Below are 12,737 nucleotides of genomic sequence, written 5' to 3'. Positions count from 1 at the left end.
GGGGGCCGTAGATTTCACTAGTGGCTTCTCTCAAGAAAATAGCATACGGTGGGTAAACAAATTACTGTTGGGCAATTGATAGAACCTCAAATAATTATGACGATATGCAGGCAATGATCATTATATAGGCATCACGTCCAAGATTAGTAGACCGACTCCTGCCTGCATCTACTACTATTACTCCACACATCGACCGCTATCCAGCATGCATCTAGTGTATTAAGTTCATGGATAAAGGGAGTAATGCATTAATAATGACATGATGTAGACGAGATCTATTCATGTAGGAATAGCCCCCATCTTGGGATCCTTAATAGCAACGATACATACGTGTCTTGCTGCCCCTTCTGTCACTGGGAAAGAACACCGTACGATCGAACCCATCACAAAGCACCTCTTCCCTTGGCAAGAAAAATCAATCTAGTCGGCCTAACTAAACCAAAGATTCGAAGAAGAAATACGAGACTATAAGTAATCATGCATATAAGAGATCAAAGAAACTCAAATAACTTTCATGGATATAAAGATCTGATCATAAAATCAAAGTTCATCGGATCCCAACAAACACACTGCAAAAAGAGTTACATCAAATAGATCTCCAAGAGACCATTGTATCAAGAATCAAAAAGAGAGAAGAAGCCATCTAGCTACTGCCTACGGACCCGTAGGCCTACAATGAACTACTCACGCATCATCGGAGAGGCACCAATGAGGATGATGAACCCCTCCGTGATGGTGTCTAGATTGGATCTGGTGGTTCTGAAACTTGCGGTGGCTAGAATTGTGTTTCGTCGACTCCCCTAGGGTTTTTGGATTTTTGGGGTATTTATAGAGGAAAGAGGCGGTGCGGGAGGCCACCGAGGTGGGCACAACCCACCAGGGCGCGCCTGGGCCCCCAGGCACGCCCAGGTGGGTTGTGCCCCCCTCGGGGCACCCCTCTGGTACTTCTTTGGCCCAACTTGTTCCTTCTGGTCCATCAAAATTCTCCGAAAAGTTTCGCTGCGTTTCGACTCCGTTTGGTACTGATATCTGTGAAGTAAAAAACAAGCAAAAAACATCAACTCGCACTGGGCACTAGTCAATAGGTTAGTCCCAAAAAATGATATAAAGTTGCTATAAAATGATTGTAAAACATCCAAGAACCCTATAATATAACGACATGGAACAATAAAAAATTATAGATACGTTGGAGACATATCAACCGCCGAACACGGTCCGGGCCCAACCATCGCAAGATTCCCTCCGTGTCTGCCCGACGTGGCCGTTTCCCCCCTCCGTGAGACGGCGGCAGCAACGTCCGTGAGGGGGGTCACACTCCAGAGCCGCGTGCCGGGTGATTGCACCTGCCACCACTCTTCTAGACGTGTAAGAGGGCTCAGCGCAAGACCTGGCGGCATGGTTACCCCCCATGTCCCCCGTCCCGTCTAACCCTGGCATAGTTGACCGGCGGATCTAGGCCTTTGACTTTTGCTGGAAGGGGTTTGACCAGTGGACCTTTTCACTTGGTTGTGATAGGCCAGCCCATAGGTACACCCCCAAACACGGTCCAAGCCCAACACACCGCAAGATCCCCTCCATGTCTGCCCGACGTGGCCGTTTCCCCCCTCCGTAAGACGGCGGCAGCAATGTCCGTGAGGGGGTCACACTCCGGAGCCGCGTGCCAGGTGTTTGCACGTGCCACCACACTTCCCGACGTGTAAGAGGGCCCAACGCAAGACCTGGCAGCATGGCTACCCCCCCAAGTCCCCCATCCCATCTAACCCTGGCACAGTTGACCGGCGGATCTGGGCCTTTGACTTTCGTCGGACGGGGTTTCACCGATGGACCTTTCAACTGGTTGTGATAGGCCAGCCCATAGGTACAGCCCCGAACGCGGTCCAGGCCCAACCCACCGCAAGATTCAATCTGTGTCGGCCGACGTAGCCGTGTCCCCCTCCATGAGACGGCGACATCAACGTCCGTGAGGGGGGGTGACACTCCGGAGCCTCATTTCGGGTGCTTGCACCTACAACCACACTTCCAGACGTGTAAGAGGGCCCAACGCAAGACCTGGCGGCATGGCTACCCCCCCGCCCCCCAAGTCTCTCGTCCCGCCTAACCCTGGCATAGTTGACCGGGGGATCTAGTGAAGGAAATATGCCCTAGAGGCAATAATAAAGTTTTTATTTATATTTCCTTACATCATGATAAATGTTTATTATTCATGCTAGAATTGTATTAACCGGAAACTTAGTACATGTGTGAATACATAGACAAACAGACTGTCACTAGTATGCCTCTACTTGACTAGCTCGTTAATCAAAGATGGTTAAGTTTCCTAGCCATAGACATGAGTTGCCATTTGATGAACGGGATCACATCATTAGAGAATGATGTGATTGACTTGACCCATTCCATTAGCTTAGCACTTGATCGTTTAGTATGTTGCTATTGCTTTCTTCATGACTTATACATGTTCCTATGACTATGAGATTATGCAACTCCCGAATACCGGAGGAACACTTTGTGTGCTATCAAACGTCACAACGTAACTGGGTGATTATAAAGATGCTCTACAGGTGTCTCCGATGGTGTTTGTTGAGTTGGCATAGATCAAGATTAGGATTTGTCACTCCGATTGTCGGAGAGGTATCTCTGGGCCCTCTCGGTAATGCACATCATTATAAGCATTGCAAGCAATGTGACTAATGAGTTAGTCACGGGATGATGCATTACGGAACAAGTAAAGAGACTTTCCGGTAACGGGATTGAACTAGGTATTGAGATACCGACGATCGAATCTTGGGCAAGTAACATACCGATGACAAAGGGAACAATGTATGTTGTTATACGGTTTGACCGATAAAGATCTTCGTAGAATATGTGGGAGCCAATATGAGCATCCAGGTTCCGCTATTGGTTATTGACCGGAGACGTGTCTCGGTCATGTCTACATAGTTCTCGAACCCGTAGGGTCCGCACGCTTAACGTATGATGATGATTGGTATTATGAGTTTATGTGTTTTGATGTACCGAAGGTTGTTCGGAGTCCTGGATATGATCATGAACATGACGAGGAGTCTCGAAATGGTCGAGACATAAAGATCGATATATTGGAAGCCTATGTTTGGACATCGGAATGGTTCTGGATGAGTTCAGGCATTTACTGGAGTACCGGGGGGTTACCGGAACCCCCCGGGGAGCGTATGGGCCTTATTGGGCCTTAGTGGGAGAGAGGAGGAGGCGCCCTAGGAGGGGGCGCCCCCCCCCCCCAAGCCCAATCCAAATTGGGAGGGGGGCCGCCCCCCCTTTCCTTCCTTCCTCTCTCTTTCTTCCTTCCTCTCCTACTCCTACTTGGAAGGGCGGAATCCTACTCCCGATGGGAGTAGGATTCCCCTTGGGGCGCGCCATGAGAGGGCCGGCCCTCCCCCTCCTCCACTCCTTTATATACGGGGGAGGGGGCACCCCATAGACACACAAGTTGATAATTGTCTTAGCCGTGTGCGGTGCCCCCCTCCACATATTCCACCTCGGTCATATCATTGTAGTGCTTAGGCGAAGCCCTGCGTCGGTAACTTCATCAACACCGTCATCACGCCGTCGTGCTGACGAAGCTCTCCCCCGACACTCAGCTGGATCAAGAGTTCGTGGGACGTCACCGAGCTGAACGTGTGCAGATCGTGGAGGTGCCGTACTTTCGGTACTAAGATCGGTTGGATCGCAAAGACGTTCGACTACATCAACCGCGTCACTTGACGCTTCCACTTACGGTCTACGAGGGTACGTAGACAACACTCTCCCGCTCGTTGCTATGCATCACATAGATCTTACGTGTGCGTAGGAATTTTTTTGAAATTACTGCGTTCCCCAACATCTAGGCCTTTGACTTTCGTCGGATGGGGTTTGACCGATGGACCTTTTCACCTGGTTGTGATAGGCCAGCCCATAGGTACACCCCCAACACGGTCCGGGTCCAACCCACCGCAAGAATCCTTCTGCGTCTGCCCGACGTGGCCGTTTCCCCCCTCCGTGAGACGGCGACAACGACGTCCGTGAGGGGGCTCACTCTCCGGAGCCACTGCCGGGTGCTTACACCTGCCACCACACTTCCAGACGTGTAAGAGGGCCCAACGCAAGACCTGGCAGCATGGCTACCCCCCAAGTCCCCCGTCCCGTTTAAGCCTGGCATAGTTGACCGGCAGATCTAGGCCTCCGACTTTCGCCGGACGGGGTTTGACCGATGAATCTTTTCACTTGGTTGTAATAGGCCAGCCCATAGGTACACCCCTAAACACGGTCTGGGCCCAACCCACCGCAAGATTCCCTCCTTGTCGGCTCGACGTGGCCGTCCCCCCCCCTCCGTGACGGTGGCAACGACATCTGTGTGGAGGGTCACACTATAAAACTTTGTCAAAATAGGTGTTATTATCAATTGTTTGTGATTTTAATAAAGTATAGGGACCTATATGTACAAGAACATGAGGTCACATTACTAACATATTCGAAAACAAATAAAAACTACATATTCATAATCTATGGAAAATTCTACACCAAATCGATATATAATTTATGTATGTTTATGTTTAGATAAGGCACATTTAAGTTAATCAAATTTTAATTTAGAAAAAAGATAAAAATACAAAATACAAAAAAACAGATAATACACAACTATGCGGACGGCCAGGCCGTCGGCATAGCTATGCTCCCGGATCGATGAGGTGTACCAACCGATGCAGCTCGGATCGACCACTGGGTAGCCGAGCCCACGGCTATGCCGACGGCCACTGTAGGCGTATGTCCAAATATGCCGATGGCCTTATTATGCCAACGGCCGTCGTTGGCATATGCGGAGGTATGCGACGGCTTTTCTACACCGACGGCATGCCGTAGGCCGTCGGCATACCTCCATATATGACGATGGGGGCTGTCGGCATAATATAGGCCGTCGGGATTAGGGATAATTTGGGTAGTGAATGCTCCCAATTAGAGCCTTAATGTATCTCATATCTCATGAAATACCAAATGCATTGTTAGTGCTTTGACAGATACCATGCATACATAGTGAATGTTATTTCTTTCTCTTGAACCAGAAATTATTTGTCCAAATTGTTTGATCTTTACCTGCATTGCCATGTCGTTGGAATGGGTACCCTCGCGCCAAGGCGCGTTTCCTGATCTAGTGGACATGGGGCACCGCAATCGCAGGGCCAGGAGCGAAAACCGAAAGATAGTGATAGTTACGATCGGCCCCATCTCGAAGCTGACTCACCATCCCTACAGTGCTAGCTTTGCAACCGTCGGCGACGGCCCACGTCCCGGAACAGGAGCGCGGCCGTGCGCGTATGTGTCCTGTTCCGACTCGCCGACACTCTGAAGCGTGAACAGGACACTCCGACATAAACTCGCGCCAACTTGATTTCACCTGTTAATTAAGTATTCTCATATTTGCCCGGAACGCACACCTAGCCGCCGCCTCCAAAAACCCTAACTTTCTGCCTCCCACCGGCACCGGCGCCGGTCCATCCCGTCTCCGGTGGCTCTATGGCCATGGAGGCAGAGTGGATCTCGGCCCTTGCCGGTGGGAGGGCTCCGTTTTTAGAATTTTTTTCGAGCTTTGTTAGGGTTTGTGTCCTGTTCAGGAAGGCGAGACGGTGGCGGCTCCCTGAAGATGGAATAAAGGTCTCCCCGCCTAGCCCCCGTTCCGGTGATGCACCTTGCATCGTCGGTGGGCGTGTGGAGTTGTGTCTCCGGCGGATCTGTCTTTGGTGGATTTGCTCGGATCTGTTCGTCGTTCGTCTTCGTTCGTGTGTTTTTAGATTGGATCCTTTTGATCTACACTCTTCATCCGCGGCGGTTGCTGTTCTGGGGCGTTGGTTCTACGGGGTCTTAGCACGACGACTTCCCGACTGCCTACTACAGTAAGGTTTGCCCGGCTCCGGCGAGGGAGGGGCGATGACAGCGGCGCGCCTTCGGCTCGCTTCAGTGCTTGTAGTTGTCGCTAGGTGGTCTACGGATCTGGATATAATTTTTATTATTTTTAGTGTTTGTTGTATTATCATGATTGAAGATGAATAGATTGGAAGTTTTTTCGGAAAAAAAGACACTCCGACATGCTGCCGCTCGTGGAGCGCGGCCGTGCGCGTAGGCGTCCCGTTCCGACAAGCGCAAACAAGTCAGTCACTCCGGCATGTGGAGCTTCGAAATTTCGGGACGGATCACTGGTGCCATGCGTGTACACTGACCGCGATGTCTGCCATTTCTTTTTCGTGCAGTGCAGAATACGATGCGCAAATCCCTCCGACATGCTGCCGCTCGTCAAGAACACGATTGTCCTATGGGATCGCGACGCTGGCAATAGTATTATAGTTGTGCATAGTTTACGTGCGAAAACTCAGGAGCTCGATGGGGATGGATAGATAGATTGGAAGCTTAGAATAGACGATGTGCCAATCAGGACGCACGGCCACCATGCGCGAGCTCCGTCTCCTTTCAGCTTAGCATCCTACGCACGCGGGAATCTCACCACATGCGCATGGACGATCGATCGAGCAGCAGCAGCCGGCGTGAGCATGGCCCCGCCCGGCACAGTGCCAGCCGTCAGTTCGAGCAGTCTCTCCGCACCCCCGGTCTTTTCTTTCGTCCCACCGCTCTTCACCCAATTTCCGCCTTTTTTCGCCCACTCTCTCTTTCTTCCCGCCGTTGATGCATGGACCCGCAGGTCGGGGATCATGCTCGTCTGGAAGATCAACTCGTTGAGACGGCAAAATCGTCACATCAAAGCGATGGATGCAAAGGCGGCAACACTCAAGAATCAGAAGGCTGGTGGAGGCGTAGGTGGTGGTCGTGGTGGTGCGGGTGCTGGTGGGGGACATGGTGGAGGTCGAAGCCTGGGCCGTGGGTCCTCCCGCCGTCGCCCAACTGCGCATTACAAGATTGTGTAGATTATTTGCAACCAGATATGCATTGTTGTGTAAATCATTTGTAGCCAGATGGAGGAAGATTTGTAATTAGTACTTCCAAAAAAATAATTAGTAATTCAACAAAAAATCAAAAATTCCTGACAATATTTTTGAAATAAACTTGACCTTCTGCTGTACCCGTGAGAAAAAATCCACACAAAGAAAATATACCTTTGACTTCTTTTCAAAAAAGACAATTTTTTGGCTAAAATAGTGTGAATAGTGACCTATAATAGCAAATAAATTTTGTCTTTTTTGCTGTGAGGTCAACTTTTGTTTATTTTTTCGTGAAAATTTATATACTAGTGCAAAAGTAAGTCAAGTGTTTTGTCAAAATAGTTCTTACCTATTTTGACTTTTCCTAAATATATTTTAAAAAAATTCCCATATAGGATGCATATACAACCAGGAACCATTAGGTATTTCCCGTAGCCGGATATGCATTGTTGTGCAGACCATTTGTAGCCGAATATGCATTGTTTTGTTGATCATTTGTAGCCGGATATGCATTCTTTTTTAGCTTTAAATGACTGTAGGAGAGTTTCCTACAGTCTCATTGTATTAAGCAAACACGGTTATTGTGTAGGATTTACATGGTTTTACAAAGCACACACACCGGCACCCCCATGGGGGTTGACTAAAGGAACTAAAAGGATAAGAAGGGGAAGAAGGGCTTAAAAACAATCAAAAGGAAGGTCCTAAACTAAGTTTTGCAGGAAGGAGTTAATGTAGCCTTCAAGTTCAACAGATGATCTATATTTGAGAAGACGAAAGTCTTGTTTAAACCTCCTGAACCAGGAATTTTGCCTCATATGCATTGTTTCTTTGACCATTTGTAGCTGGATATGCATCGTTTTATTAATAATTTGTAACCGGATATGCATTGTTTTGATGATCATTTGTAGTCGAATATGCATTGTTTTGTTGATCCTTTGTTGCCAGATATGCATTGTTGACAATGTTTTATTTTGTAGCCTTCCCGTGCGTGTAGTGTGTTCTTAAAGTTGGAGAAGAAAAACTTCGCCGTCATGCATTGTTGGTTGAAGTTGAATGGACAACCCAAGTGGAACCTATACATTGCTAAGACCGTCGCCCATGGCACCGAGGAAGAAACCGGTGATCTAATCGACGCAACAAAAGAACCGCCCAAGAAGGTTAGAAGAGGGTTTGGGGACAAGAAGTCGGAGGAGGAGCGGGCGAAGCGAGAAGGTGTGGCGGACAAGATGACAGGGAGGTTTGGAGACATCTTGGTGAAGAAAGAGGGGGCATACGTCAAGGCTCGGACATCAAGTAGGCATGCATGGCCGGGATGCTTACCATGTTGATGGCGGCGACTGAGAAGAAACTCAAGCTCAAAGAGAAGAAGGCCATGCTTGAGAAGAAGAAGGTAGGGATTGCAGCTGCCTCGGAGGACACGAAGATGCTCACGCCTTGAAGATGGAGGATTTAGATGAGGACACAAGGATGATCATGCAAGTCGTTGATACGTCTCAAACGTATCTATAATTTTTAATTCTTTCATGCTATTATATTATCATTTTTATATACATTTTATAGCAATTTATACTATTTTTCTAGACTAACCTATTAGTTTAGTGCCCAATGTCAGTTCCTCTTTTCTGCTTGTTTTTGGTTTCGCAGGAAATCAATATCTACAGAGGTCAACATAAGTTGCTGATTTAACACGCTTTTTTAGGAGACAAGAAGCACACGAAGCTTTGGGAGACCTTGAGAGGAGCCCATGCTCCTGTCGAAGCTTTCATCGTGTCCTATGCGTTAATCATGATGGTGTCGGCTGCCCATGCTCTCTGTCTGGTGCATCGACATGGTCCAGCTCGTGGTGTGGACGTCCACCTTAGCGGTGCTATGTGCCTCTTCGCCGGGTTGCACGTCTCGCAACTAATCAATTTTAGCCTTCTCCGGCGTTGCCTTGGAGATCTACGGTACTCTTGGGTATCTTTATTGTGATGGATATGGTTTTGAGAAAAAGCTCTATGACGACGGCGTCTGTGGGCGACGTTTCCCTTCTTGAAGGCATCACGACGAACCCTTGTCTTTTCTTTGCTGCAGGTGGTCGTGTTCGGTTTGGTAATGGCGCTACTATCCACTGGTGTTGCCTTTGGGCGTTGTCGTGCCGCCATATACTCTTCTTTCGGTGTTGCTTTTTGGTTTGGTGGGTCATGGCACTTTGGATCGGCTGCTCTATGGTATGGGTCTGTGGATGCCGGAGCGACGACTCTGAACAATGGGTGTGCACCAAGGCATCAATCTCGAATGGAGGTGCAGCGACAACTCTAGGGTGTAGGCTAGCCGCTAAGTGTTGCATGGGTTGTGACCTAATGCAGCGAGGGTAGTGAGTTCGTGGACCCGGTAGAAACGATCTGATGGGCCAGTCTGGCTAGTATGTTGGGACAACAATGGCCTTAGATGTTTGGCGTAACTTTTGTGGTCTGCGGGCGATCGTCTCATGTAGCGAGGGCTACAATGTGTCCGAGTGACGTGGTGTTGTGGCTCACATGCGAGCTCGGGAAGTTGAAAGGTGTCTCCGGATCCTAGCGTCTGCCTGTGTTTTATGACTATGGTCTACTGTTGTGTGGTCGACAAGGCCTCGTTGCATGTGCAATTTTTTGTTAGCTTTTTCTCGTAAACAGAGCCGTCTTGTTTAGGTTTTCGATCAGCTTCCCCTTATAAATTGAATCGATATGTTTTTATTAAATGAGATCAAATTCAGGCAGGGATCTTTCTCTCGCAATAGTTTGGGTAAAATGTTGTCGCAGGAAAAATAAAATATACCATCTTGGACAAAAACATGATAGAAATAGCAAATACAATTAAATATCACAGTACACACGACCTTCAATTATTATGAGTATAATGCACACTCGTGTAGAAAAGACACAACCGAAGACTTTGTACGTAGACTTATAGAGTAGTGCCTATACATGTGTACGTAGAACTGAAGCTCCATTAAAAACACTTTCAACAAACAGCTTCTGTTAATAATTGAGTAGGGCAATCAGTATTTGCAACATTCAAGGCTCTGCTCCTTTGACTACGTTTTCGGGAGAATTGCATGTGTCCTCAACGGCATGACAGGGCAGCAGAATCAATCGCGCAGGCGCAGCTACCGGTGGTTCCCAGTGTCCGTGGGTAATGGTGCTAGTACAGAGTAACGGTAATTTGCATCTATCCCGTTTCATGATGAGGAAATTTTATTGTCCAAAGAATTGTTGTGCATACATGCCACCGGTTCAAGTTTTGTATACATAAGTTCTTATTGGAAGAACTTCATTTCGGAGTATTGAACTTGACAGTGTAAATTTTAGTAAGCGGAGGCAAGTTTTCCTATTGTAAAGAAAAATACAGCCAGACGGACTGCACACATGATACATCACTAGGGGAATGCAGAGACCAGGGAGGGAACATCACAGTTCCGTAAGCCCCTCCTCCTCATCCGAGACCGCCTTCGCAGCACCCGGACGCACATTCTTTCTTTTCGAGGTATAAAATTCACACACAGAGCAGATAAATATGGTTGTAACTTAGCGGTAGTTCACCAGGGAGCGATACGTGGCCCCGGCCTTCCAGTTGGCGGGGATGACGTTGTTGACGACGAGGACCCTGCCGGAGTCGGAGGTGAGCTTGAGGCAGAATGGGGCGCGCAGCCGCCTGCCGTTGTTGAGGCGCCACAGTGCGCCCCAGTCCTGCGCCATTGGCGTCCAGGCGCCGCTTCCAGCCTCCTTGAGGGCCACGGCCTTGAGGTCGCCGTCGTCGCCCACGAACTCGATCAGGGTCTTGAAGTAGAAGGGGTTGGAGCCCTGGTCCACCCTGAATGCAATGTTCACGCCAGGGTACTTGCATGGCACCCTAGGATGATTAACAGGAACACCAAGATCAGCAGACATTTACTTCCATTGTTTTCCGTCTAACTGTAGACTGAAGAGGATCCTATCCTATGTCGTAGTGCTACGTACCTCTTGTACTGCATCCTGATGACACCGCCGGCGCGGAGCTTGTCGGCCATGCCAGGCTTCGCCATGGCGCCCAGGGCGGTGCCGCTCATGTCGAAATGGCACGGCTCGCCGGGGTAGAGGTTGCCGGGGCTCAGGTCGGTGATGACGACGGTCACAGGCTTCCCGGAGCAGGCTGAGTTGCTCGTGCATTTAACCTGCGTACGCCACATGAACACGTTTTGTAATTTGTCAGGACAAGCCGAGCCGACCACTTGTCCAATTTGCGCCATTAATGGAAGGAGCTTGGTGACTTATGCTTACATCATAGCACGCGCCGCAGCCCATGCCCGCCATGAATAGAGGCGAGCTCCCGGCGGCGATCATCGACGAGAACGGCCGGTGCCCAACAGCGGTCTGGTAGCCACACGCGCCACCTGCAAATTTCTTTCCTTATCAGTATCTTTCAGCTCGACGAATGTGGGTGCGATACAGGTCCCATGCGTGCAAGACCGACAGTAAAGTAAGCAAAGCACTAACCGTCGCTTCCGGCGCCGTTAGGGTTTCCGTAATACGTGGCGCCGGCGGGCAACCAGCCGCCGCCGTATGCGGCGGACGAAGAGGGGTTAGTCGTCTGGTTTTTGTGGCCCTTGACTGCAGCAGGCTTGTGTGGCCCGGCCACCTTGGCGAGCTTGCCGGAGCAAGCAATGGGGCTCACAAGGAGTGAGAGCACCACCAGTGCGCCAAGCAGCACTAAGGTGCAAGTTTTCGCCATTGCTGCTGCTTGTAGCTTGCTAGCACTAGGAATGGGAACTCGAAAATTTAGAGGCTACGAGCTAGATAAGCTTAGCTCGAATGTTCGTTGGGTGAGTTGAAGGACTGGTCACGAGGCCAGTATTTATAGTACTTCCTCCATCTGATGAGAAATGTATGTATAGAAAATTTAGGACAAATTATGAAGTGGAATGAAAATGCATTGAAACGGTAAGCCAACACTCTTTCATCTTTAATTACCCTGCTCCCTAATGCGCTAAGTGCATGTAGAAATTTAAAAAACCGTGTGTATAATGTTATTTATCTTGATTACCGTGTTATGAGAAAAAAATATTTTTTTCTACTTCAAATTGCAAGTTTTTAAAACTTATTTTAAAATGTATTGAAAGTCTACTTCAAATTGCAAGTTTTTAAAACTTATTTTAAAATGTATTGAAAGATAGAAGTACACTCTTTTGTAAACAAATTTTAAAGCAAAACGCCGAGACGAACGGAGTACGTGGCGAATTATTAAGAAGAACATGATGAGTGTTTTTTAAAGAGCACGTGACGAGTTGGTGTAGAAGGAAAAAAGCTTACCGAACTATTACCAATCTGCACTACCTACAAATATGAGCCAAAGTCGAGCCGTAAAAAAAAATGAGCCAACATCGTGTAAAATAAATAAATTATAACACTCACCCTTATAAATGCACACACGCACACCCTACCCCTATGAAGACCTTTGAAAGACCGTGCCGACATATCATCTTAGATTTATGAAGTCACCGCAGACGCCTCGTCGTTGACCAGAACATCTCCCGCTGAAAGCGCACCTTGGCAAATCTTGAAATAAATCGAGGAATAATGCGAGCATCAGGACTTGAACCCTGGTGACTGGAGATACCACTGTCTCTATAACCATCCAACCACGGGATGGTTTGCGGAGAACACACTTGTTGTGAAGTTTGATATTGATCTATTCGTGTACCTGTTATAAACGCACTTTGTTGTAAGGTCAAACTTACTGTCCGTACAGGGACTAGCTATAATGCTAATGGACATCCATACAACTTTGTTTTAATCCTCCTCTATT

General features: G+C 48.3%; 1 protein-coding gene across 1 annotated transcript; it reads right to left on the bottom strand.

Annotated features, from left to right (window-relative positions):
* Positions 1-10,132: 10,132 nt before the first annotated feature.
* On the bottom strand, positions 10,133-11,743 carry LOC123080683 (expansin-B11). The gene is made up of 4 exons (XM_044503617.1): positions 11,429-11,743; positions 11,213-11,325; positions 10,913-11,106; positions 10,133-10,805 (listed from the first exon to the last, which is right to left on the bottom strand). The coding sequence occupies exons 1-4, from the start codon at positions 11,661-11,663 to the stop codon at positions 10,481-10,483; spliced, it is 867 nt and encodes a 288-aa protein (XP_044359552.1). The 5' UTR covers positions 11,664-11,743; the 3' UTR covers positions 10,133-10,480.
* Positions 11,744-12,737: the final 994 nt, after the last annotated feature.

This window comes from Triticum aestivum, chromosome 3D (assembly GCF_018294505.1).
Source record: "Triticum aestivum cultivar Chinese Spring chromosome 3D, IWGSC CS RefSeq v2.1, whole genome shotgun sequence".
NCBI classification, from domain to species: Eukaryota; Viridiplantae; Streptophyta; class Magnoliopsida; order Poales; family Poaceae; genus Triticum; species Triticum aestivum.
This window is presented reverse-complemented; position numbering and strand designations above follow the sequence as displayed.

Excerpts from the sequence above, each read along its gene's own strand:
- LOC123080683 (XM_044503617.1), bottom strand. The coding sequence starts at position 11,663 with ATGGCGAAAACTTGCACCTTAGTGCTGCTTGGCGCACTGGTGGTGCTC. Across the intron at positions 11,326-11,428 it reads TAACGGCGCCGGAAGCGACG|GTGGCGCGTGTGGCTACCAG; the intron begins GTTAGTGCTTTG and ends AGAAATTTGCAG. Across the intron at positions 10,806-10,912 it reads ATCAGGATGCAGTACAAGAG|GGTGCCATGCAAGTACCCTG; the intron begins GTACGTAGCACT and ends TAATCATCCTAG.